Source organism: Schistocerca serialis, chromosome 8, assembly GCF_023864345.2.
Source record: "Schistocerca serialis cubense isolate TAMUIC-IGC-003099 chromosome 8, iqSchSeri2.2, whole genome shotgun sequence".
NCBI classification, from domain to species: domain Eukaryota; kingdom Metazoa; phylum Arthropoda; class Insecta; order Orthoptera; family Acrididae; genus Schistocerca; species Schistocerca serialis.
Window position 1 is genome coordinate 306,889,788 of NC_064645.1, and position 24,607 is coordinate 306,914,394.

Sequence of the window (24,607 nt, forward strand, 5' to 3'; positions counted from 1 at the left end):
TTTTTTTTTTTTTTTTTAATCTTTTCTTTAAACTTACCGCAAAATTTAAGTCTTTGTGCAGCTGTGACTTTACACAACGAATGTCATGTTCAAAATTATTTTCAGGTTCTGGACCCTGCTTACACATCAATATCTTTTTGGAAACTATGTTGTGAGCAAAAGTCAACAACAATTAACGAAATTTGTATTTTTTTGTGATGGTCATAAAGTAACTCTCCCCCCCCCCCCCCACCCTCATTGTACACGTTATTGAAATTGCAATGGTACTGCTACGTGTGTACTAAAAGAAACGGTATCTCAAGGCTCTGGAGACTACTTACACATCAGGGCCTCTTTAATAAGTATATTATTACTATCAGTCAAAACGTGTAACCAATTTTGTTGTTTTTAATTTATAATAGTAGGCATAAAGTATAACACCCCCCCCCCCCCCCCTCTGGTCCACTGGTAAGTAGTTGTTTTTCTCCTAACATACACATTCAAAGTAATGCAGAAGTAAGTGCCGTAACTGTCAGTTTGTGTAGATTAGTACTAATCATAACTTTCTGTTAATATAATTAACGGAAGCAGCCAGCACTCGCTGTAACGACTGGCTTGCGTCGTTCCACATGCGTGAAGGCTCTCATTCATGGCAGAGTTGACGGAACACAACGTGTCAATGAATGGACGAATGAATGCCAGTACCGCTCCTATGAGCGGTCAAACAATACCACCTGCGCTGCAGAAGGACTTTACTATGAATTGTTGAATGTTGTGTATGGTTTCTTTGTTGAATGAGACATGAATCGAGTTTCCACCCATCCGGATTTTACCAGGATGTCTCTATTTTTAACCAATTGTCCTTGTTGGGCAGCGAAATGTCTTGGATTTCATCGTACTTCGCGTGCCTTTAATCACCTGACACTATAGAAAGTTTTCTTTCAGACGTATGAATACAAAAATCTTCGTGGATAATTTTGAACTTTATTTCTTAACTGGTTCGATACAATTGATTGAATCATATTTGTTTTTATTTTTTAACTTATCACCTGACCTCATAGGTTGTTCCTTTTGAGATATCCGAATATGTATACAATACCGTACCGGTATATTTTGTGAACATTTTTGAACTTTATTTCCTAACCAGTCTGACACAATTGATTGAATCATACGTGGATGATATTTTAAATCATTAACTCAAAAAATTATATATGCACCTATATTAACAGTGCGTAATGTTCAGTACAAAAAGATGTAGGCTATCTTGAATAAAATACAACCTTTAAATTAAGACAGTCATCTGTCTTCAAAAACATACAGACTGAACAACTTTTAGGACACTGTACAATAAATTTTGTGTATCTCTTGCCAAATTATATAAGAATATTAATTTTAGAATAGATAGTGTCAGTATAAGATTCAAGGAAATCCCCCTTACAGACAAGGGTGTTAAAATTCTAGTGACTAACTGCCAAAGCAGTCGCAACAAACAGGATTTCACATTACACTAGGTGGAGAAAGCTTATAGCTGGTTAAAACCAGAAATTTGTAGCCGAGAGATATTTGGGGGAAGTTTAAACGTACATCGAAAGAATACGCTAATAGTAAATGTAGGTGGTGTATTTCTCGCAGTAGGCTAGAAGTTCAAATTCACCAAGATAGAAATCGAAACTGCATGCGAGATTGTCCCCACAAGACCCAACTCCAGGTGTAACTGAAAACTTCAGAGAAAACCTAAGTTTACTAGTACGTAGTAGTAGTAGCTTTATTCATTCGTAGATCTCTTTTTTACAAGGATACAGGACATGTCAAAGTATTTACAAATTTAGACCAATTTATAATAAGCTAATTCGTATAAACATATATTTACAGACTTCTAGTTAGAGACAATCATTAGATTTACTCCTGGCATACAATACTTTTTTTACAAATAACTTATTAAATAATGTAATGCCAAACCGTTCACTCATATCTCACATCAGTCACTGCACACACTATACACACATTGTTTCATAACACTTCACTCACTACACATACAAACACACACACACACACACTGGTGATCTCCGGGCCATTTACGTTTAGTTCCCCGGTCATTCTGTTGTCAATTGAAGAGACTAATCATCCAACAGTTAACTGGGAAACCTACAGTTCTGTAAGTGTTGGCCATTACAAGACGCCCTGTGAAACTTTACTAAGTGCTTCTCCGAAAACTGCCTAGAGCCGACAGTTCGAAAGCCTACTCATGATGGAAATATGTTGGGGTCTAATGACATGACCTATTTGAGGATGTCAACACAGAAAATTGTATCAGTAGCAACAATGATTACCAAAATGCAAAGGGCAACCAAAAAATGTAGGACTTAGGTAAAGAGGCAGTGTTATCGCATCTCAAAGAGGAACTCCAAACAATTAGCTCTGGGGGGGATATTGCATTGATCGCTCAGGATCAAAGCTTTGAGGAAGCTGAAGCAACACTCACGTCAATTATAACTCTCTCCGACTTCATCCTCAACAACCGTTGTGTCAACTTGCCACCATTGGAATACACAAGCAAACTGCAAACCTAGCATCACATTTAGAGATCAGACTCTCCAATGTTGCAACACTCCAAAATACCTAGGTGTGACCCTAGGCAGGCGTTTGACATAGAATATCCATCTTAAGAATGTGGCAACTAAAATCGAAAGTCGGAACAAATACTCCAGAGGTTAATAGGCTTGTGGTGCCATTGCAACAGTCATATTATCAGCCTTAGCTCTTCATACACAGTCGCAGAATACTGCTGCATCACCTGACTAAACAGTGCTCACATTAAAGCAGTTGACAGACAGCTCTATCGAGCAATGCGCATCATAAGGTGTATTCGTCCCACAAACACGCTACCGGTTATTATTAATATTTCACCACTATCCATAAGATAACAATCATTGATGAACATGTAGATAATAAAAAAAAAAGAAACAAAGCTACAAGTTCACTCAGAACGATGTCTAGAAAACCATCGTGACGTACAGCAATCAGCCCGCAGAATAGTCATTTCAACACGCAGAATGCCTGCAAAAATCAGTGGCAGAAACAAAGTTCCTTAACACAACCAACTGAAACTTCCTGGGAGCAACCAGCTGATTTTCATGCATCTCGACAACATTGGTGCACACTGAATCAGAATAAAAACCCGTCGACTGTCTGTATTTCAATTTTAGGGTTTTATTTCCGATACATACGGAAACAATAAGTACCGGAAATTAAATCTAAAGCCGAAGTACAGTCAAAGGGCTTGTATTCATGAAACACAGGGCTACTATAAAGATTCATTTTCAGAGTTATACATTTTCAAAATGTTACATGTACAAATATAATTGATGCATGAATAAAACTACAAACTCACCGAATTTGCAATGTGCCCACCAGCTGGCGTTACGAGTGCAGTACCTTGCGTGTGTCGGAACATGCAAGACGTTTATCTCTTACAACAGTGTAGAAGGAATGATGGAAAAGAACAGCCATGTGAACAGAGCATTGAGCATTAGCGTCGACAATTTAGGGACACTAATTGTCTCTGTAAATAGAAAAATAGGCCTATTGTTCGACCAAGTGTGCCAGATGCAATCAGGGAGATGGTGAGGGAACGTTGTTTATGAACGAAAAAATTTGGCTAAGCTGAAATGCGGTTGTTGAAGTAGCAGGAGCCGGCCGATGTGGCCGAGCGGTTCTAGGCGCTTCAGTCTGGAACCGCGCCACTGCTACGGTCACAGGTTCGAATCCAGCCTTGGGCATGGCTGTGTGTGATGTCCTTAGGTTAAGTTCTAGGGGACTGATGGCCTCAGATGTTAAGTCCCATAGTGCTCCGAGTCGTTTGAACCATTTTTTTAAGTAGCAGGAAGTTATATTTTCTGGTTTCCGGAAGCTGTGATCAGGATTCAACTGATGCACGCCGATCTGAATCCTGTATAATGGCAGGCTCAAAGTACAAAGAAGCATAACTGGGTGCAGTGGGTTTTCCTCTACCATTTAAAGTTATCTCCTTGCTCTATAGATTTGGTACAAAAATGTACAGTTTGATAGCGAAATACTTAAAAGACGCGGACATACAGATTTAAATTTCTTATTACAAGTACATTTGACTTAAGCAGTCTTATGGAGACAGTCTTGATCAGTAATGAGCATATAATGTACATTTTTTCTTTAAATTAAGAACTCATATTTGTACGAGACGAAGAGTTAAACTAAATACGGTAAGGAGAGGTAAAGAGGCCACTCTAGGGGTAACTGAAGTTTCACCAAACTGTAATTACTGATAGAGTCTTGACACTTACATACTACGAGGTATCACAATTTTTTATAAGTTGGTTGGTTGGTTGGTTTGGGGGAGGAGACCAGACAGCGTGGTCATCGGTCTCATCGGAGTAGGGAAGGATTGGGAAGGAAGTCGGTCGTGCCCTTTCAGAGGAACCATCCCGGCATTTGCCTGGAGTAATTTAGGGAAATCACGGAAAACCTAAATCAGGATGGCCGGACACGGGATTGAACCGTCGTCCTTCCAAATGCGAGTCCAGTGTCTAACCACTGCGCCACCTCGCTCGGTAAACGAGTAGGACCTATACGCATTTTTCTAAAGCCATACGTAGTGACCACTTTACGCAAACTAACGCGGCAAAGAGGCAAGTACGGGCATACATATCTCTGAACATCAACCCTCTTTCGGCAATGGTAACGCAATCGGCTTGGCGTCTTTCTTTAAGTGCAAACACTTTACTGTTCTTGGACTGAATCATCCACATTATAAAGTGATGAGTAGGATGAAATTGTTTTCCGTTCACTGTTTTAAGGATATAAAAAAATTCTGTCTACTTTCACCTAGTTAAAAGCTTGCCCTCTAACCATCGAGGTTCGCGTCCCAAGATCAACATTATAGTGCTGTCTTTTCCTGTCATCTCAGATTCTTTGTTAAAACGACGAGGAACTTTGTTGCACTCTTCCAACTGGAATGCTAATCTGCATAGATCGTTCACTGTAAATCCATAAAATCGCTTTCTCATTTCAAAAATGTAATCAAGTGTTTATTGTTCTTGCTCTTTATTGAACACACTCCACAATCTTTTGATCACCTACTACAACTCTATTTTTTTCCTATAACCTTTCAGCATATTACGTGGAACATAAAACTGTTTTGCTGTTGCAGAGGAAGCCGTCTCATCTTTCTCTACCGCCACAGTCGCATATTCTATGCGGCAGAATCATACGGTTGTTGCTCTGATTTCCGGACTTATTTTCTTTGCATCTTGATGCTCTAGTACTTGAAATAACACCATGCGGCTGCAGTGCACGATTTTCAATAGGTTTTTTGTACTGGGCCAAATATAACAAAGCAGAGGTGGTTTTAAATAACATTAATCAATTCAAATTCGTGACAAACAGATAGAATGACGGTTGATAGCTTCGTATATAAAAGGGTTTAGAAGTGAATATGAAGTATTATGTGCGATATATCGAAGTAGCTAACTCTTACTGAAGTAACCAGGTTAAAAATAAACGTTCGGGGGAAAATGGCTATCTTGGTCACTTTTCCCGGCAAGAAGATTGGCCACGTTTTCCGATTGGGCGCCTTGTCGGCATAAGTGATTGACAGTTGAAACTGGCAAACCGAAAGAAATTAAATTTGTAAAGACACTGATATCTACGTTTAAGTGAGACACCAAGAATAATATAATTGATTTAACACAGATCAGACGACTGAAAATTAGGGAAGTTTTTACTACAAAAAAAAAAAAAAAAAAAAAAAAAAAGCTTCCGAGTCAAACGCACGGTCAGCACTGACAGTGCATACTAGAACTAATTTGAAAACTTCTCGGCAATAATACTGGTGAGATTTCCCACTTGCCCTGAAATGGAAGAATTTTACGGTAAAAGTCGTACTAAACTACGTGCTAAACAATTTTCTTCTGTTCATATAGCTTACGGGAAAGCAGTCAGGTAACATCCTCGGCAATCGCCGATATTTCGACAGGTGAACACCACGCCATTTTCGATACTCAGAAAGAAGTTCAATTTTCTCCTGACTGTTTTGACACTGACGCTTTCGGTCTCACTGTACGTTTTTCAGGTTTCTCCGCATTTAGCACGTAAAAGGAAAAAGTAAAAGCTGCCCTTACAGAGAAAATGCAACAATTGCGAAATGATTCTCATCTATAATTTCATCGATATCACTATAAAGAAAACACGAAAATTTTGAGACAGCAAGTATGTTAATATTGCTACAAACAGAAAGAACCTGAGAAAAATGTAATCCATTCATGAAAGAAATGGCTCACAAAACACTCATTCGACTGATTCGTGAGTATCGCTCGCAGAGGCAACAAGAGAGCCTTTGTACGTCACGGAGAGTTACAATGTTAAAACTTTAACAACGAACAAACAGCCATTGCTCTCTTGTATGTACAGCCCGTGAAATGACCATGTCGTAGAGATCAGAGTGTTTCCGGTTAATACAGAGGTTTACGGCTCTCAGCATAGTATCACTATGCGTGAAGTGTCAGTGTAACTCCCATTCATTTCGGATTCTCCACAATCGAAAGACAAGGAAACTTACAGGTGTCAGAAAACACCAGGCGTGGGACGAAGGCAAACGCACGACAGATTAGTAGCGCGGGTTGCATACGCGGCAGACCATTCTGTCAATGTGAAGCAGCATGGGCTTCACTCCCGTTTTTCCTTTCACAATCACAAGGTGGACTGCTGGAAACACCGTGTAGTATTCGATCTACCAGGACTGACGTATATACTTCGGAGACATTCTGGTCACAGAGGCCGTACCAAACAGAACGAGATAATTATAATTTATTGGGAAATTGAATTTTTCATCAAAGTCCTTTATTGTATTTTTTCCAGCCTCAAGTCACACAAATGATATCATAGCTGGTTTCGTCGTATCACAAAGTAATCACTACATCATCTGAATAAGATACATAGAGACACATAAAAAAGTATTTTTTTCTAAGTTCTGAACGCATCGTTCAGGTGGCTGACCATTAGCATTGCAACACTAGGGAGGACAGCAAAAACGAAATCGCACTTGTGAATCTTGAAATTTTCCCGGTTTACTAAATACTCTATGATGTTTTGGGAGTGCAAGCAGACGTCGTTTTCTACCACACGTGGTTTTTCATATGTGCACCTATCAAGCATCACCACGTGAGCTGTCGTAACTTAATATCGATTAACCACTTCGCACAATTTAGCGTACTCTCGATGGCGGAAATGCGAAACGCAGTTGTCCCGGGCGTGTTACCGCTCACCGGGGCCCAAGGCGTCCATAGTCATTTTTCCTGAAAGCAAATCGTGGAAGCTATGGGGTTACATGCGTTATCCAATAGACAGCCGGTGTCCTAGTTAATAAGGCTTCCACCATCTGTATCTCTACTGATTCTTTAGTAATGGAATCGCAAAATGAATTATCTGTAGCCAAAGTTACTATTATACGAGGGTTGGAACTTAAGTAGTGGCAACTATTTATTTACAGCTGGTACAAAATAGATACGTGTTTCAAAGTTTTACTGTCCTTCAAAGTAGTTACCAGCATTGTGTATAAACCGTTGCCAGCGATGTGGAAATCGTAGGATACTCTTCGCAGTGCCAGTTGCGCTGACAGTTCGAGCGGCGCGGTCTATTGCCCGACGAATTTGTAGCAGTTCTGAAACGAATGCCGTGAAGTGTTTCCTTCAGTTTATAAATCGAGTTTAACTTACTAGGGCTTAAGCCATGGGAGTGCAGTAGGCGGTATAGCACTTAGCAGCCCCACCAGTGAAACAAATCAGTAACAGCTTGCACTGTACGTGTTTGAGCATTGTCCTGCAAAATGAAGGACAGGTCCTGCAGAAAGTGTCATCATTTCTGTCTCTAAGCTGGTCGTAGGTGGTGTTCCAAAAATGAACAGCTTAGAGACAGAAGTGATGACTCTTTCTGCAGGACCTGACCATCTAATTTCACTGATGTCCAGCGAATATACACAGTCCAACACTTGAATGTGACCCCTGTCAAACACCTGAACCACACCTTATGCAGCGCGGACCTGCAGGAAGAGAGTCTTTGAGGTTCTGGAAGGAACCGACAGGAATATGTAGCCATACCAACTCCATAGCTACGCTTGGTTTCTCGGCTGGCGATCAACGGTTGACGATTTATCGCGCGAACAGCCCGACCGAGGTGGTCCTACAGATTCCCTATTGGGTTTCAATCCAGGGAGTTTGGTGGCCAGGGCAGTACCCGTGCTGAGGAAAAATCGAACTGCATAGAGGGGTGGCCATGGTCCCAAAGACAGATGCATGTTTGTGTTGATCCATAGTGCCTTCCAGGATGAGAGAGCACCCAGGGAATGCCCAGAAAACATTCCCCAGACCCCAGATCCTTCGGCCTGGACCCTTCCGACTATTGTTGCAGGGCCGTACACGCCAACGGCCATCGGTCTGATGGAGCATAAGGCGTGATTCATGTGAAAAGGCCACCTGCGTCCATTCAGTGGATGTCCAGCTGCGACATTAGCGTGGAAATTGCAACCTTCGTCGTCGATGAATAGCAGTCAGCATGGGTGCAGGAACCAGGCGACTGCTGCAGAGGCCAAAACGTAGCAACGTTTGCTGAACTTTCGTTAAGGAGTCACTGTTCGTAGCCTCTTGGTTCATCTCGGCAGCCAGCTGCTCAGCCTGCACGTCTATTCCCCTGTGCACATTCCCGCAGCCGTAGCTCACCCGTGTCATCTATGGCCTCGGAGCCAGTTTTTGATAGCAGCATTTTGCCATGCAAGGTGTACTTCAACCACTTTGGCACGTACACAGTTTAGAAACTGCTAATGATCATGCCCTTTGGACGCCAGATAAATCGTTCCGTTTCTGCAACACGACAACGACTGTACTGTTTCCCACCTCCCCCAGACACGATTTATATACCCTCCATTGCTGGTACTGCCACCTGTCGTCTGTGAGTGATTATTGCATGTTGACATCGAGCATCGGCGGTGGTCACATTAATGCTAGTGGACCGTGTACAGTGTCCAGTAACGGCAGATTTTGTGAACCGTAAAAGACGAGGGCAGCGTTGATGTTCTGCAAAGTACATAAGGTCTGAACTATATAAGTCATACCGCAATATAAAATCAGCCTTCACAGACCCGAAAAGGTTTGTAGTCTTAGATCAGCGGTTCTCAACCTGGGGTTAATACCCCCTGAGAGGTAAAATGTAATTTTCCGAGGGGTAAAAACAATAGGGTTGATTTCTGAATCGGTCACGACACAAAATTATTTTTAAAAATCACTATTATCACTATTTCGTTAGACTGTAATACTGATTACGTAAGTTGCCAATAACTGTATTTTTTTTTCAAGTACTAGTATTAATGTGTGACACAGCTTGAGAAATGGAAGTATGAAAAACGTCTTCCTCATTCAGCCCACCCACTACATACATGCTTTGTGCCTTTTATTTATGACCGTAAAATTGAGACATTCAGATCACGTATGCTTATACACTCCTGGAAATTGAAATAAGAACACCGTGAATTCATTGTCCCAGGAAGGGGAAACTTTATTGACACATTCCTGGGGTCAGATACATCACATGATCACACTGACAGAACCACAGGCACATAGACACAGGCAACAGAGCATGCACAATGTCGGCACTAGTACAGTGTATATCCACCTTTCGCAGCAATGCAGGCTGCTATTCTCCCATGGAGACGATCGTAGAGATGCTGGATGTAGTCCTGTGGAACGGCTTGCCATGCCATTTCCACCTGGCGCCTCAGTTGGACCAGCGTTCGTGCTGGACATGCAGACCGCGTGAGACGACGCTTCATCCAGTCCCAAACATGCTCAATGGGGGACAGATCCGGAGATCTTGCTGGCCAGGGCAGTTGACTTACACCTTCTAGAGCACGTTGGGTGGGACGGGATACATGCGGACGTGCATTGTCCTGTTGGAACAGCAAGTTCCCTTGCCGGTCTAGGAATGGTAGAACGATGGGTTCGATGACGGTTTGGATGTACCGTGCACTATTCAGTGTCCCCTCGACGATCACCAGTGGTGTACGGCCAGTGTAGGAGATCGCTCCCCACACCACGATGCCGGGTGTTGGCCCTGTGTGCCTCGGTCGTATGCAGTCCTGATTGTGGCGCTCACCTGCACGGCGCTAAACACGCATACGACCATCATTGGCACCAAGGCAGAAGCGACTCTAATCGCTGAAGACGACACGTCTCCATTCGTCCCTCCATTCACGCCTGTCGCGACACCACTGGAGGCGGGCTGCACGATGTTGGGGCGTGAGCGGAAGACGGCCTAACGGTGTGCGGGACCGTAGCCCAGCTTCATGGAGACGGTTGCGAATGGTCCTCGCCGATACCCCAGGAGCAACAGTGTCCCTAATTTGCTGGGAAGTGGCGGTGCGGTCCCCTACGGCACTGCGTAGGATCCTACGGTCTTGGCGTGCATCCGTGCGTCGCTGCGGTCCGGTCCCAGGTCGACGGGCACGTGCACCTTCCGCCGACCACTGGCGACAACATCGATGTACTGTGGAGACCTCACGCCCCACGTGTTGAGCAATTCGGCGGTACGTCCACCCGGCCTCCCGCATGCCCACTATATGCCCTCGCTCAAAGTCCGTCAACTGCACATACGGTTCACGTCCACGCTGTCGCGGCATGCTACCAGTGTTAAAGACTGCGATGGAGCTCCGTATGCCACGGCAAACTGGCTGACACTGACGGCGGCGGTGCACAAATGCTGCGCAGCTAGCGCCATTCGACGGCCAACACCGCGGTTCCTGGTGTGTCCGCTGTGCCGTGCGTGTGATCATTGCTTGTACAGCCCTCTCGCAGTGTCCGGAGCAAGTATGGTGGGTCTGACACACCGGTGTCAATGTGTTCTTTTTTCCATTTCCAGGAGTGTATATGTAACTAAAATACCTTGTCCTAGTTGTAGCTATTTCCCTCAGTAGACCATAAATTGTCTCATTATTTTCTTCGTAAAAATAAACGAACCACCGTATTATGTTCGAGCATAATGACTTTTCTGGAGACAAGAAATCTACTCTGCAGGAATCAGCATGGGTTTCGAAAAAGACGATCGTGTGAAACCCAGCTCGCGCTATCCGTCCACGAGACTCAGAGGACCATAGACACCGGTTCCCAGGTAGATGCTGTGTTTCTTGACTTACACAAGGCGTTCGATACAGTTCCCCACAGTCGTTTAATGAACAAAGTAAGAGCATATGGAATATCAGACCAATTGTGTGATTGGATTGAAGAGTTCCTAGATAACAGAACGCAGCATGTCATTCTCAATGGGGAGAAGTCTTCCAAAGTAAGAGTGATTTCAGGTGTGCCACAGGGGAGTGTCGTAGGACCGTTGCTATTCACAATATACATAAGTGACCTTGTGGATGACATCGGAAGTTCACTGAGGCTTTTTGCGGATGATGCTGTGGTCTATAGAGAGGTTGTAACAATGGAAAATTGTACTGAAATGCAGGAGGATCTGCAGCGAATTGAGGCATGCTGCAGGGAATGGCAGTTGAATCTCAATGTAGACAAGTTTAATGTGCTGCGAATACATAAAAAGACAGATCCCTTATCATTTAGCTACAATATAGCAGGTCAGCAACTGGAAGCAGTTAATTCCATTAATTATCTGGGAGTACGCATTAGGAGTGATTTAAATGGAATGATCATATAAAGTTGATCGTCGGTAAAGCAGATGCCAGACTGAGATTCATTGGAAGAATCCTAAGGAAATGCAATCCGAAAACAAAGGAAGTAGGTTACAGTACGCTTGTTCGCCCACTTCTTGAATACCGCTCAGCAGTGTGGGATCCGTACCAGATAGGGTTGATAGAAGAGATAGAGAAGATCCAACGGAGAGCAGCGCGCTTCGTTAAAGGATCATTTAGTAATCGCGAAAGCGTTACGGAGATGATAGATAAACTCCAGTGGAAGACTCTGCAGGAGAGACGCTCAGTAGCTCGGTACGGGCTTTTGTTGAAGTTTCGAGAACACACCTTCTCTGAGGAGTCAAACAGTATATTGCTCCCCCCTACGTTTATCTCGCGAAGAGACCATGAGGATAAAGTCAGAGAGATTGGAGCCCACAGAGAGGCATACCGACAATCCTTCTTTCCACGAAAAATACGAGACTGGAATAGAAGGGAGAACCGATAGAGGTACTCAAGGTACCCTCCGCTTTCGGAGTATGGATGTAGATGTAGATAGCACAACACAAGTAGTGGCTACTAAGTTTGTCTTCACTGTATTAAAAAGAATAATAATAATAAAAGTGGTAGTGGTGAGGCACAAAACATGGAAACTTGATGTCTTCCAATTTCTGACAGTCCAGAAGTAAAGTGTCCAGCAATTAAGTGATTTACAAATAGTAGGCCTAAGCGTAGCGCACAGATTTTACTTTTGTTGATTTTAAATGAGAGCGCAGAGAATGGATCAAGCAAGTGTCGCTAGGAAGAGGAGTGGTGCAGAGGAAGCACGTTTTGTAACAGGTGACTACCCTCAATGTGGATAGTTAGATTGCTTTCTTTACTGAGAAGAAGTCACAGGTAACACTGGTGATGCACTGAAAATTGCTTCATCATTCTTTAAAAAATGTTCCTAGAAATAAACAGCAACAATTGTCTCAATGAATCATTGATCTTTTTTATAAAACACTTATAAAAACGAAAAATAATTTTATCTTCTGTCATTTTAAAAATGAGAGTGTTAAAAGAAAATTCTTTTTCATTCTAAAATTAAGATAGGCGGTAACGTTGAAAATAGTGGGAGGAGTCGGGTGGGGGGGGGGGGGTTACTAGCTAATATCTGGTTACACTCAGGGGTAATAGTCTCTGGAAGGTTGGGAAACACTGCCTTAGATGGTAGGTGGAAAAGCACTTTCACTTGACATTTTCGGAACGTATGGTCTTACTACATGTTGTTTAAAATTAACAACACGGAGACCTCAAAGATAGGCCACAGTGTTCGGCTTAACACGTCAGAACTGTAATGCCTGCAATCCCAATTACTGTCTATGCGAACCAGAGCCGATCGACCGATGAAAACACATACCATCATGCCAGCGAAAGTGCCCATATGACGATGACGATTGCACCATGACATTTGTCCTCCTCGTTGCCCCCATATACGAGGGGCGTTTTAAAAGTCAGTGCAGAAATAAAAACTACTTACGTGTTTGGGATAAACCTTTTTTATTTTTCGACAGTCTCCTTTTAGACTTATACACTTCGTCCAACACTGTTCTAATTTGTCGATCCCTTCCGAATAATAGGAATTGTCCAAGTCTACAAAACAGCTATTAATTGCTGCAATCACCTCCTCGCTTGAATAAAATCTTTGTCCCACCAGCTATTTCTTCAAATTGGGGAGCAAATAGTTGTCCAAGGGAGCCAAGTCTGGAGAATAGGGGGGGATGCGAAACGAGTTGGAAACCTATTTCCATTAATTTTGCGACCACAACTGCTGAGGTGTGTGCTGGTACATTGGCGTGATGGAAAAGGATTTTTTGCGGTCCAATCGACGGCGTTTTTCTTGCAGCTCGGTTTTCAAACGGTCCAATAACGATGAATAATGTGCACCTGTAATAGTTTTACCCTTTTCCAGATAGTCGATGAGGATTATCAGTTGCGAATCCCAAAAGACAGTCTCCATCATAACCTTTCCGGCCGAAGGACTGGTCTTCGCCCTTTTTGTGCAGATTCTCTCTTGGTAACCCATTGTTTAGTTTGCTGTTTCGTCTCAGGAGTATAGTAATGTATCCATGTTTCATCCACAGTTACGAAACGACGCTTAAAGTCCTGCGGATTCTTCATTCTTCCTGAACAGCTGCAAACCATCCTTGCAACACTTCACACGATTCCATTTTTGGTCAAGCGTGAGCAATCGCGGAACCCATCTTGCGGATAGCTTTCTCATGTCCAAATGTTTGTGCAAAATATTATGTACCCGTTCATTCGAGGTGCCCACAGCACTGGTAATCTCACGCACCTCAACTCTTCTGTCATCCATCACCATGTCATGGATTTTTATCAATGATTTCTGGAGTCTTAACCTCCACAGGGCTTCCAGAACGTTCAGCATCACTTGTGCCCATATGACCATTCCGGAAATTTTGAAACCACTTATAAACTGTTCTAATCGAAGGTACAGAGTCACCGTAATGTTTATCAAGCTTCTCTTTGGTCTCCTAAGGTGTTTTGCCTTTCATAATGTAATGTTTAATCACCACAAGAAATCCTTCAGCGTCCATTTTTTGACAATCACTCGACTTGCTTAATTCACACGAATGCCAAACACAAAGAAATAGACCAATATGGCTGAAATTTGGTGTGCGTTCTTTCCAAAGATGCTAATAACTAAACATGACCTTGATATGCGCCGGTGGTGCCATCTCTCAGACTCTGCACGGACTTTTCAAACGCCCCTCGTACGATGTGATCATCGTGATGCTCTACCCAGAACCGGAATTACTTTGAAAAGACACGTTGGTGCCATTCCTGTGTCCAGTGTTGCTATGTGCGCACATTGCCCGTGCATCTCTCCCTACTGACCGAGCGAGGTGGCACCGGAGTTAGCACAGTGGATTTGCATTCGGGAAGACGATGGTTCAAATCCCCGTCCAGCGATCTAGATTTAAGTTCTTCGTGATTTCCCTAAATCGCTCCAGGCAAATGCTGGAACGGCTCCTTTGAAAATGGCACGGCTGACTTCCTTCCCAACCCTTTCGTAATCCATGCTTGTGATTCGTCTCTAAGGCCGTGTTATAGACGAGACCTTAAACTCTAGCCTTCCTTCCTTCCTTCCTTCCTTTCTCTCTGCTGCTGGGTCAAGGGAAGCCGTAACAATCTTGAGCGTGCAGACAGTCCACGGTGATCCAGAAATCGCCGCATGGTCCATACGGATACTCGTCTTGCTGTAAACAAGCCCATTTCCTGACTCAAGCAAGATACGTGAAGTAGCTGTACGCTTCTGCACAGCCAAAAGAACAGTCGCAGAGGCAGTTGAATCTTCCAAGGTGCTTAATAGGGTCTTCCTGACCCCATTTATTCCACATTCGCATTACAGTTGTAGGATCCTAACCAACGCAAGTAACAAATCGCGAAACGAGAAACTGCAATCTCGATAGGTCATCTAGGTTTAGATTTCGTGTAGTTTCCCTAAATTGCTTAAGGGTAATGCCATCTCCCTCGAGAAGAGACACAGCAAATTTCCCTCCCTATCCGCACTAGTGATCTGTTTCTAATGGCCTTGTCGTCCAAGGGACTTTGCTTCCAATGTGGCTCCGAGCATCTAATGAATGACAGCAAAAACAACAATGATCATAATAATAATCTAAACAGAGTACCTGTTTATTTGTCCACATACAAGTGGAGTGACTGAAGAGCCTGAATTTTTCTCGTCTAGTTTGAGATGTTAGTTAGAGTTCATTTTTCACCATTGCGGATGCTAATACGGTGCCTATTCTGAACCTATCTAAATACATTCGCAAACACGTAAGGCACAATATTCAGAGTTGACAATACTGTTGTTGGAAGAATATAACATGCCTTCAACAACAAGGTCATGGTGTCGTCTTGAAGTTACCTGTTTCATTTACATCTGTGGAGCGTGGCTTCTGCAAACCTCCACACCATAACTTTGGTCGATTATCTGCTGCCTGGCGTGCGAGGTGGAGAAGTGGTAGGGAATTTGACTTATACTTGGGAGGAGCTAGGGTCATTTCCGGTCCAGCGATCCAGATTTAGGTTTTCTGCTGTTGCCCCAAGTTAACTGAGACTTTAGTCACTTCAGAGCCATTCATCGGTTTGTATCTGTACATAATTTGGTGATTCGAAGAATAATTATTTTCATTTCTTCTGAAATGCTATAACAAAGTGTTTACCGACACCAATTACACGGATATTTGAGGCTCATCCCTGTGGTCTGATAACTGACTGCTTGTTACCACACGCCGTCCTAATTCCTTAACATGATGAACTCATGCATTACTTCCAGTCTCGAAGAGCATACTGACTTGTCTTGTTCAGCATACGCTTCATTAATCACTTCGGACTGGTATTAAAACGCTGTTTTCTATTCGAAACTGATAATTGACAATTTTCTCCAAGAAGCTTGGCAGTGAGGGTGTGACGCCTGTGACAGTATGTGTTACTTGTGCTATATGGTTGCTTTTATGTAGTTGTCCCGACCACTCGATTTTTTTTTTATCACGAATATATACCAAGAGGTCCAGTAATCTTTCAGAACCTTCCTACTGAGCAAACTGGATTCCGACAACGACGGAGCTGCATTGATCAAGTCTTATCTTTAACAACATTTATTGAAGCAGGATGCCAAATGAAGCAGAAAACATCAGTTGCTTTCGTTGATCTAAGTGCAGCATGTGACACGGTTTGGAGACATGGGCTTCATGTTAGCTGGAAGGAGATTTATATTAAGTACAGAAAAAGATACTAGCTGCCTAAAAGTATTGAATAATAGCTTACCACAGGGATCCGTCCCTGCTCCTCTCTTGTTCAATTTATATATCTCTGATATTCCTCCAACATAGTCCAGAAAGTTTGGCTATGCAGATGACTGGACAATAGCTACCTAACACAAAACCTTTGAAACAACTGAAGAAATCCTAACTTCTGATCCAGACATCTTAAACCACTATTTCCGTAACTGGAAGTTACAACCAAGCTCAAATAAAACAGAAGTTTCATGTTTTCATCTTTCCAATAGATTGGCACCCAGAGCCCTCGACATCTATTTTGAGGGAGACTAACTTCATCACAATATGCATGCAAAATCCCTTTGGATCACTGTAGATAGGACACTTTCTTTTAAGGAGCACTTGGCACGAACCTATGCTTAACTCAGAACCAGAAACAACATTCTCCATAAATTCAGTGACTCTCGTGTGAGATCGTCAGCAGACGCTCCGCGGGTATCAGCTCTCGGATTGACATACTCAGCAGCAGATAACTGTGCGCATGTTTGGCTTAATAGCCCACATGTAAAAAAAGATAGATGTACAACATGGACATTGTTGGTGGGTTAATACGATCTACTTATCTTGAGCCACATTCCATCTCCTGATATTAGAAGGAAGAGCGCGCTACTGCGTGAATTCCAGAAGATTACTAGTAACACCGACCTTGCAATAATGGACGACGTATTCCCTGCGGAGTGAAAACGACTAAGATCAAGACATCCTGCCCTCATAACAGACAGGATTGTCATGGAAATTGAATTCAATACCACTGATGAACATAAATAGTGCTGGCAACAAAACTTGTTAGATGTCATGTATAATTTTGGCATTTGAGTCAACTGTGAGCGAGCAGCGATGTTGTAAAGCTGTATCACAGAAGTTAAGTTATTATCTTTGGTGTGAGCGGTGGCGGTGGGTGAGATAATGTTAAGCTGTGTTGGAGTGAGGAAGCAATTGTAATGTTATGTTTCAATCGTAAAGTCTCAATTTATCAGTGTGTTTAATGAACACGATTATATCAAGATTGTAACGGAAACTGATTTGTGAAGGAGGAAGTTTGATGGAACTGTGTGTATAGCAGAAGTGGAATGTCAGAGGTACAAATTATAATGACGTTACTTTTTTTTCACTATTGCTGCGCCATCGGATTAACTTGGTTATTGTATTGAGAGTTGCTAGATTTTAAAGCTAGGAAAGTGTATTGTTTGGATGTTAAGACGTTCATTAAATTTAAAATCAGCCATGAGCACTTTTTCACAATATGCAAAAAAATTTGTGTTGTCATTTATGTCCATATTTCGTTTTTCACTTTCCTTTCTCTTACAATTTTTAATCGATCATGTTTTTCTTAAAAATAAGTATACTTCGATTTGCAACTGACAGAGACCTCACTGCAGCTTTAGCATAGTGGCGCGCAAGACAGAGCAGTACTGCAACGCGTTTTCCAGATTTCCGCAGAACAGAGGTAAGGGCTAAATATTTTGCTGGCTTTCTTTTATTCCGTCAGGGCCAACTTATCTCATTCAGAGACAGTTTTTGTGATCAGTTTTGCAAAACTAATTATTGCAGGTTTCATGTTGAAGTTCATTATGGTTCAAATGGCTCTGAGCACTATGCGACTTAACATTGAGGTCATCAGTCCCCTAGAACTTAGAACTACTTACACCTAACTAATCTAAGGACATCACACTCATCCACGCCCGAGGCAGGATTCGAACCTGCGACCGTAGCAGTCACGCGGTTGCGGACTGAAGCGTCTAGAACCGCTCAGCCATCGCGGCCGGCGAAGTTCATTTTTCAGGCAGTTTATACTGTTCAAAATTCTTGCAGTCAGATTGATAACTTTTATAGTATGAAATACTTCGCTTTTCAATACGACAATTAACTGTTATTACAGTGCAGCTTTGCCTTCTCATTACGGCAGTACAAGTTTCATTACGATAGTTCATTTATTACACCTCAGATCTTACAATCAGAAACAGTACTTCGACTCATATTTTTATTCATTTAGATAACTTTCAAACTGTTCTCCACAATGCCTGAGGCTGCCTGCATCCAGAAGGAACTATCAGGATTCGACCAGCCCGGCAATTTAGACAACTTTGAACCGCATCCGAACGGGTTATGGACGATGTGCAGACACTCTCTACAAGTGGGGAGAATCTTCATCACCATCGTGTGACTGTGGCGCGGAGCGACAGACAGTAGCTCATGTTGTATCGACATATCCCACGCATGCCTACAAGGGTCCTTTCGAAGATTTCTTAACAGCGACGAGTGATGTTTCAAAATACATAAATAGCTGTTGACATTCGTGTTATTTTATGCTGGAAAGATAGGCGTAAATGTTGACGCGTAGTAGTTCCGTAATGTTTGTATGTGTAGTGTCATACGATAAATACGAGGGCCGTTCAGAAAGTAACCTCCGGTTGATTTAAAAAAATACACCAAGTTAAACAAAAATATTTTGATATATACATCTTACAACTACATCTTTGCACTATTTTTCTACATAGTCTCCATAGCGATTGAGGCACTTATCGTATCTCTTCACAAGCTTTGAATTTCCTTCTACATAAAAATCACCCGCTTGTGCCTGGAGCCAGCCTGTGGCCGCATCTTTGAGCTCTTCGTCGCCATCAAACCGCTGTGACCCGAGCCATTTCTTCAAATGCATGAAGAGGTGATAATCACTTGGCGCCAGGTCTGGGCTGTAAGGTGGATGGTTGATAACGTCCCACTTGAAGGACTCAAGAAGGGCCGTTGTTCTGCGAGCAGAGTGAGGACGGGCGTTATCGTGCAAAAAAACGATACCGGAAGTCAGCATACCACGGCGTTTGTTCTGTATAGCCCGTCGTACCTTTTTTATTGTTTCACAGTACACGTCTTGATTAATGGTCGTACCACGTTCCATGAATTCAACCAACAACACCCCTTTGGCATCCCAAAACACCGTTGCCATCAGTTTTCTGGCAGAAAAATCTTGCGAGGCTTTTCTTGGTTTGGTAGGCGAATTTGAATGTGCCCACATCTTTGATTGTTCTTTTGTCTCAGGGTTCACGTACTTAATCCAGGTTTCGTCACCGGTCATGATTCTGTTTAACAATGGTTCTCCTTCGTCCTCATAACGTGACAGAAAGTCTAATGCAGAGGCCATTCTTTGAGTTTTGTGGTGGTCGGTAAGAATTTTGGGCACCCATCGTGCACAGAACTTACGGTAACCCAATCTTGCTGTCACTATCTCGTACAAGAGAGTCTTAGAAATCTGTGGAAAACCAGTAGACAACTCCGACATTGAGAAACGTCGATTTTCACGAACTTTTGCATCAACTGTCTGAACGAGTTCGTCAGTCACCAATGATGGTCTACCACTCCTCTCTTCATCATGAACGTTTTCTCGTCCACTTTTAAATAAACGTACCCATTCACGGACAACTCCTTCACTCATAACTCTTGGTCTGTACACGGCACAAAGCTCACGATGAATAGCTGCTGCAGAATATCCTTTGGCTGTAAAAAACCGTATGACAGCACGCACTTCACATTTGGCGGGGTTTTCTATTGCAGCACACATTTCAAACTGCCACAAAAACTAAACTAGCGCAGGTACGACGTTCACTCGACCACCGCTTGATGCCGACTGACCTGTTGAGTGCGTGAACGCACAGATGGCGTCGCTACTCCCCCCCCACAACCCGCACTGTGACCAATCGGAGGTTACTTTCTGAACCGCCCTCGTAAATAAGGTGCGGTTTGTGCATACCTGTAGGAGACGGTTCCAGAGGCACGCGTGTCGACGTGCGAGTAGAGCGGCGCGATGACGGGGTAGTCGAGCGGGAACTGGATGCTGAAGAACAGTGGGATGTCCGTCAGGAACGACAGCAGCCCGTTGGCGTTCACCTGCGCACACACACACACACACACTCCCTCTTATACAAATCCCCCACACCTTCTCGATATATACTGACGAAAAAAATCGCAGCACTAGAAAATAATTAACGCAGAGTAATGCCATTTCTAGAATACATTTGTCTAGGTAACTTATTTAAGTGATTAACATTGCAAGATCCCAGGTTAATGTAAGGGCAAGATAAGCGAATGCAAATGTGAAATGCTGGTACTTTAATAAACGGTGTAACTGGCAGAATGTTGAATGCAAGCATGGAAACGTGCATGGATTGTGTTGTACACAGGCGCCGGATGTCAGTTTGTGGGATGGAATTCCATACCTGTTGCAGTCATTACAGGGACGGTTAATGCTGGTTGTGGGCGACGCTAGAGTTGTCGTCCGACAATATCCCGTATGTGATCGACTGGAGACAGATCTGGTGCTCGAGCAGGCCAAGGTGACATACCGACACTCTATAGAGCGTGTTGGGTTACAACAGCGGTATGTGGGCGAGCGTTATCCTGCTGGAAAACACTCCCGGAAGGCTATTCATGACAGCACGTCGAATCACCAGACTGACGTGCAAATTTGCAGTCAGGACGGTTTAATCTGGTTTTGGATGCCGCTGGAGTTGTTCGACGATATCCCAAACGTGCTCCACTGGAGACAGAGCTACATTAAATGAATTCGCAATTGCGAATAAGGACAACCATCAGCTGTAGAATGGAATGACGACAGCGAAAATCTGTGCCGGGCCGGGACTCGAACCCGGATTTCCCGCTTATCACGAGCAATTGCTTTACCATTTTCATTGTCTTCCTCCAATTCTACAGCTGATGGCTGTCCTTATTCGCTATTGCAAATTCATTTAATATACTTCATAAAGGACGTAGTCAGGGCAGTGCCCGTTCCTATGAACATGCATGCATACATTGCATCGCAATCAGAATAACACAGGCACTGCAATATCGTATGTATCTGTCGATACCCGGCAAGCGACTTTCAAGTACAACGTCTGACCTGTACAGGAATATAATGGATGTTCGAATGGTTCAAATGGCTCTGAGCACTATGGGACTTAACATCTGAGGTCATCAGTCCCCTAGAACTTAGAACTACTTAAACCGAGCTAAGGACATAACACATCTATGCCTGCGGCAGGATCGAACCTACGACCGTAGCGGTCGCGTGGTTCCAGACTGAAACGTCTAGAACCGCTCGACCACACCGGCCGGCAATGGATGTTCGAGTACAGGTCGTAGATGCATGGTTGACGACATATGGAAATTTGGCTCGGGCCGCAAGTCGTGCACGGATAGCCAAATGGTAACCAGCACGGTAACTCAGCGTGTTGGGTCAGTGGGTTACCTGCCCTCCGTAAAAAAAAAAAAAAAAAAAAAAAAAAAAAAAAAAAAAAAAAAAAAAAAAAAACATTGAGTTAATGGATCAACGACGAACTTGAACAAACGTCATGGGGCGTCCGCTCCGAGCAAATACAACGAACAAATGAGATCAACAAAAAGAAAGAAAGAAATATGGGAAGGCGACCGCTCAAGTTAAGTGGGAAATCCGGGTTCGAGTCCCAGTCTGGCCCAAATTTTCATTGTCATCATTCCATTCTACAGCTGATGGTTGGCCTTATTCGCAAATGCGAATTCATTTAATGTATTTCACAGCGGTTGTAGTCGCCGCAGTGCCTTCGCATCGTAATCAGAATAAGTCAGGCACTGCAATACCGAAGACAGATCTGGTGATCGAGCATGCCAAGCCAACACGTCGACACTCTGTAGAGCTAGAGTTGCAACTGCGGTGTGTGGGTGTTTTCCTGTTGGAAAACGCTACCTGGAAGGCTGTTCGTGAATGACAGCTCAACACGTCGAATCACCAGACTGACGCACAAATTTGCAGTCAGGGTGCGAGGAATAACCACGAGACTGCTCCTGCTTTCATATGAAATTGCACATTGGACTGTAACTCCAGGTGTAGGTCCAGTGAGTCTAGCACGCAGGCAGGCTGGTTGCAGGCGTTCAGCTGGCCTCCTTTTAACCAACGCAAGGCTGTCACTGGCACTGAGGCCGAATCAGCTTTCAACAGAAAACACAACAGATCTCCACCATGGTGTTCAATGAGCTCTCGCTTGACACCACTGAAGTCGTAAATGGCGGTGGTTTGGGGTCAGTAAAATGACCACTACAAGGCGTCTGGCACGGAGCTGTCCTTGAAGTAACCGATTTGTAACAGTTGGTTGTGTCACTGTGGTGCCAACTGCTGCTCGAATCGCTGCTGCAGGCGCTGTACGATGCGCCAGAGCCATACGCCGAACACGATGGGCTTCCCTTTCGGTAGTGCCACGTAGCCGTCCGGGGCCCGGTACATTCCTGCCACCACTGCTGCCAGCAGTCACGTATATTAGCTACTTTCCTGCCAAATATTTCTGCAGTATCGCAGAAGGAACGTCCAGCTTCTCGTAGCCCCATTACACGACCTCGTTGAAGCTCCGTAAGGTGTTCATAATGGCGTCTTTGTCGCCTTAAAGGCAGTCTTCATTAACCACCACGTCCAATGTCAAATGTAACTAAAGCTCACGACCAGTACAGCGTTTATTTAAAGCAAACATGATCTGCATCCTCACAGTGGCGTTACTAGCGCTACTCTTATGCGATTGGCGCGAGTAGACGTCACCTTTCAGATGTAGGAACAGGCCCACCAACTTTCGTGTATACCGCACAACTCCTTGGTGTTGCGACTTTTCCAGCCAGTGCATATTGACATGCCAAAATTCAACAAAATTCTAGATAGGGTCACGGATATGATACACGAGTTGGGATGGCAATCATTAAAACAAAGTTGTTTTTTTTGTTTTTTTTTTTTCGGCGAGATCTTTTTCTGAAATTTCAATCACCGCCTTTCGTTCACGTCAACCTATAGAGAAAGAAATGATGATCTTAATAAAATAAGAAAACAAGAGATCGTACGAAACATTTAAGTGTTCGTTTTTCCGGTGCACTGGCCCAATCTGGAACGGTAGAGAAATGGTCTGAAGGTAGTTCGATGAACCCTCTGGCAGGCACTTAACTGACTTACAGAACAGTCATGTAGATGTAGATTTACGTCACAGCAATTAATAATACGCACCAATGTCTCCTGCATACACTTAAAAATGCCTCACCTAGCCTCTGTTGTTGGGCGTTATCAATTGCGCCTTGTAATGCGCTGACCCCACTTCTTGCCACCATCTTCAGGTGTTGTTGCGATCTGTGACGCTTTCTCGGATGGCGAAATTAGTAGTTCACCTTATGAATTCTGTTGAACCGACAAACTTTAAATTTTCGTCAGCGTCGTGTAACCAAAATTAACGGCCTTTTTAGCACATTCATTGTTTAGGGTCAATAATCACATTTAGCACTATGCAGATATCTTTCCTAAATCATTTTTTTATTTTATTTTTCTGATATTCTGGTGACATTATCTGACGGTAAACGACGACATCATCTGCAAACATACATTGTACAAACATACCGTCGTTTGACTATCGCACAGACTCCCGTATTGAGGACACAGTAATAAGCATCCGCCCGCATCTCGTGGTCGTGCGGTAGCGTTCTCGCTTCCCACGCCCGGGTTCCCGGGTTCGATTCCCGGCGGGGTCAGGGGTTTTCTCTGCCTCGTGATGGCTGGGTGTTGTGTGCTCTCCTTAGGTTAGTTAGGTTTAAGTATTTTTAAGTTCTAGGGGACTGATGACCATAGATGTTAAGTCCCATAGTGCTCAGAGCCATTTGAACCATTTGAATCAGCATCCCTGGCGTAGAGAAACAACTGAAAGAATTGAAAGCAAATAAGTCGCCAGGTCCGGATGGAATCCCAATTCTGTTTTACAAAGAGTATTCTACAGCATTGGCCCCTTACTTAGCTTACATTTATCGCGGATCTCTTGCCCAGAGCAGGTCCGGATTGAATCCCAAATCGGTTTTACGAAGAGTACTAACTTACATTCATCGCGAATCTCTTGCCCAGAGCTAAGTCCCAAGCGACTGTGCAAAAGCGCAGGTGACTCCTGTACATAAGAAAGCTTCTGTCAAATGGCACTAGAAAAAAAAAAGTCCGTGTCGCAACTCGTCGACCGTAAGCAGTAAAAATTACTTGCTAACGTCAGACAATTCGCCATATTGCTCGCTATAACTTGGAGAAAACAGCACTTCCATATGT

At 43.5% G+C, this 24,607-nt stretch overlaps 1 protein-coding gene across 3 annotated transcripts in view; it reads right to left on the reverse strand.

Annotated features, from left to right (window-relative positions):
* LOC126416572 (nidogen) overlaps window positions 1-24,607 on the reverse strand; it is a 346,239-nt gene that overhangs the window by 133,869 nt on the left and 187,763 nt on the right. For all 3 annotated transcript variants that reach the window (XM_050084321.1, XM_050084322.1, XM_050084320.1), the window contains exon 3: window positions 20,276-20,412. In XM_050084321.1, coding sequence (XP_049940278.1) covers window positions 20,276-20,412 — 137 coding nt within the window. The remainder of the gene's footprint in view (window positions 1-20,275; window positions 20,413-24,607) is intronic.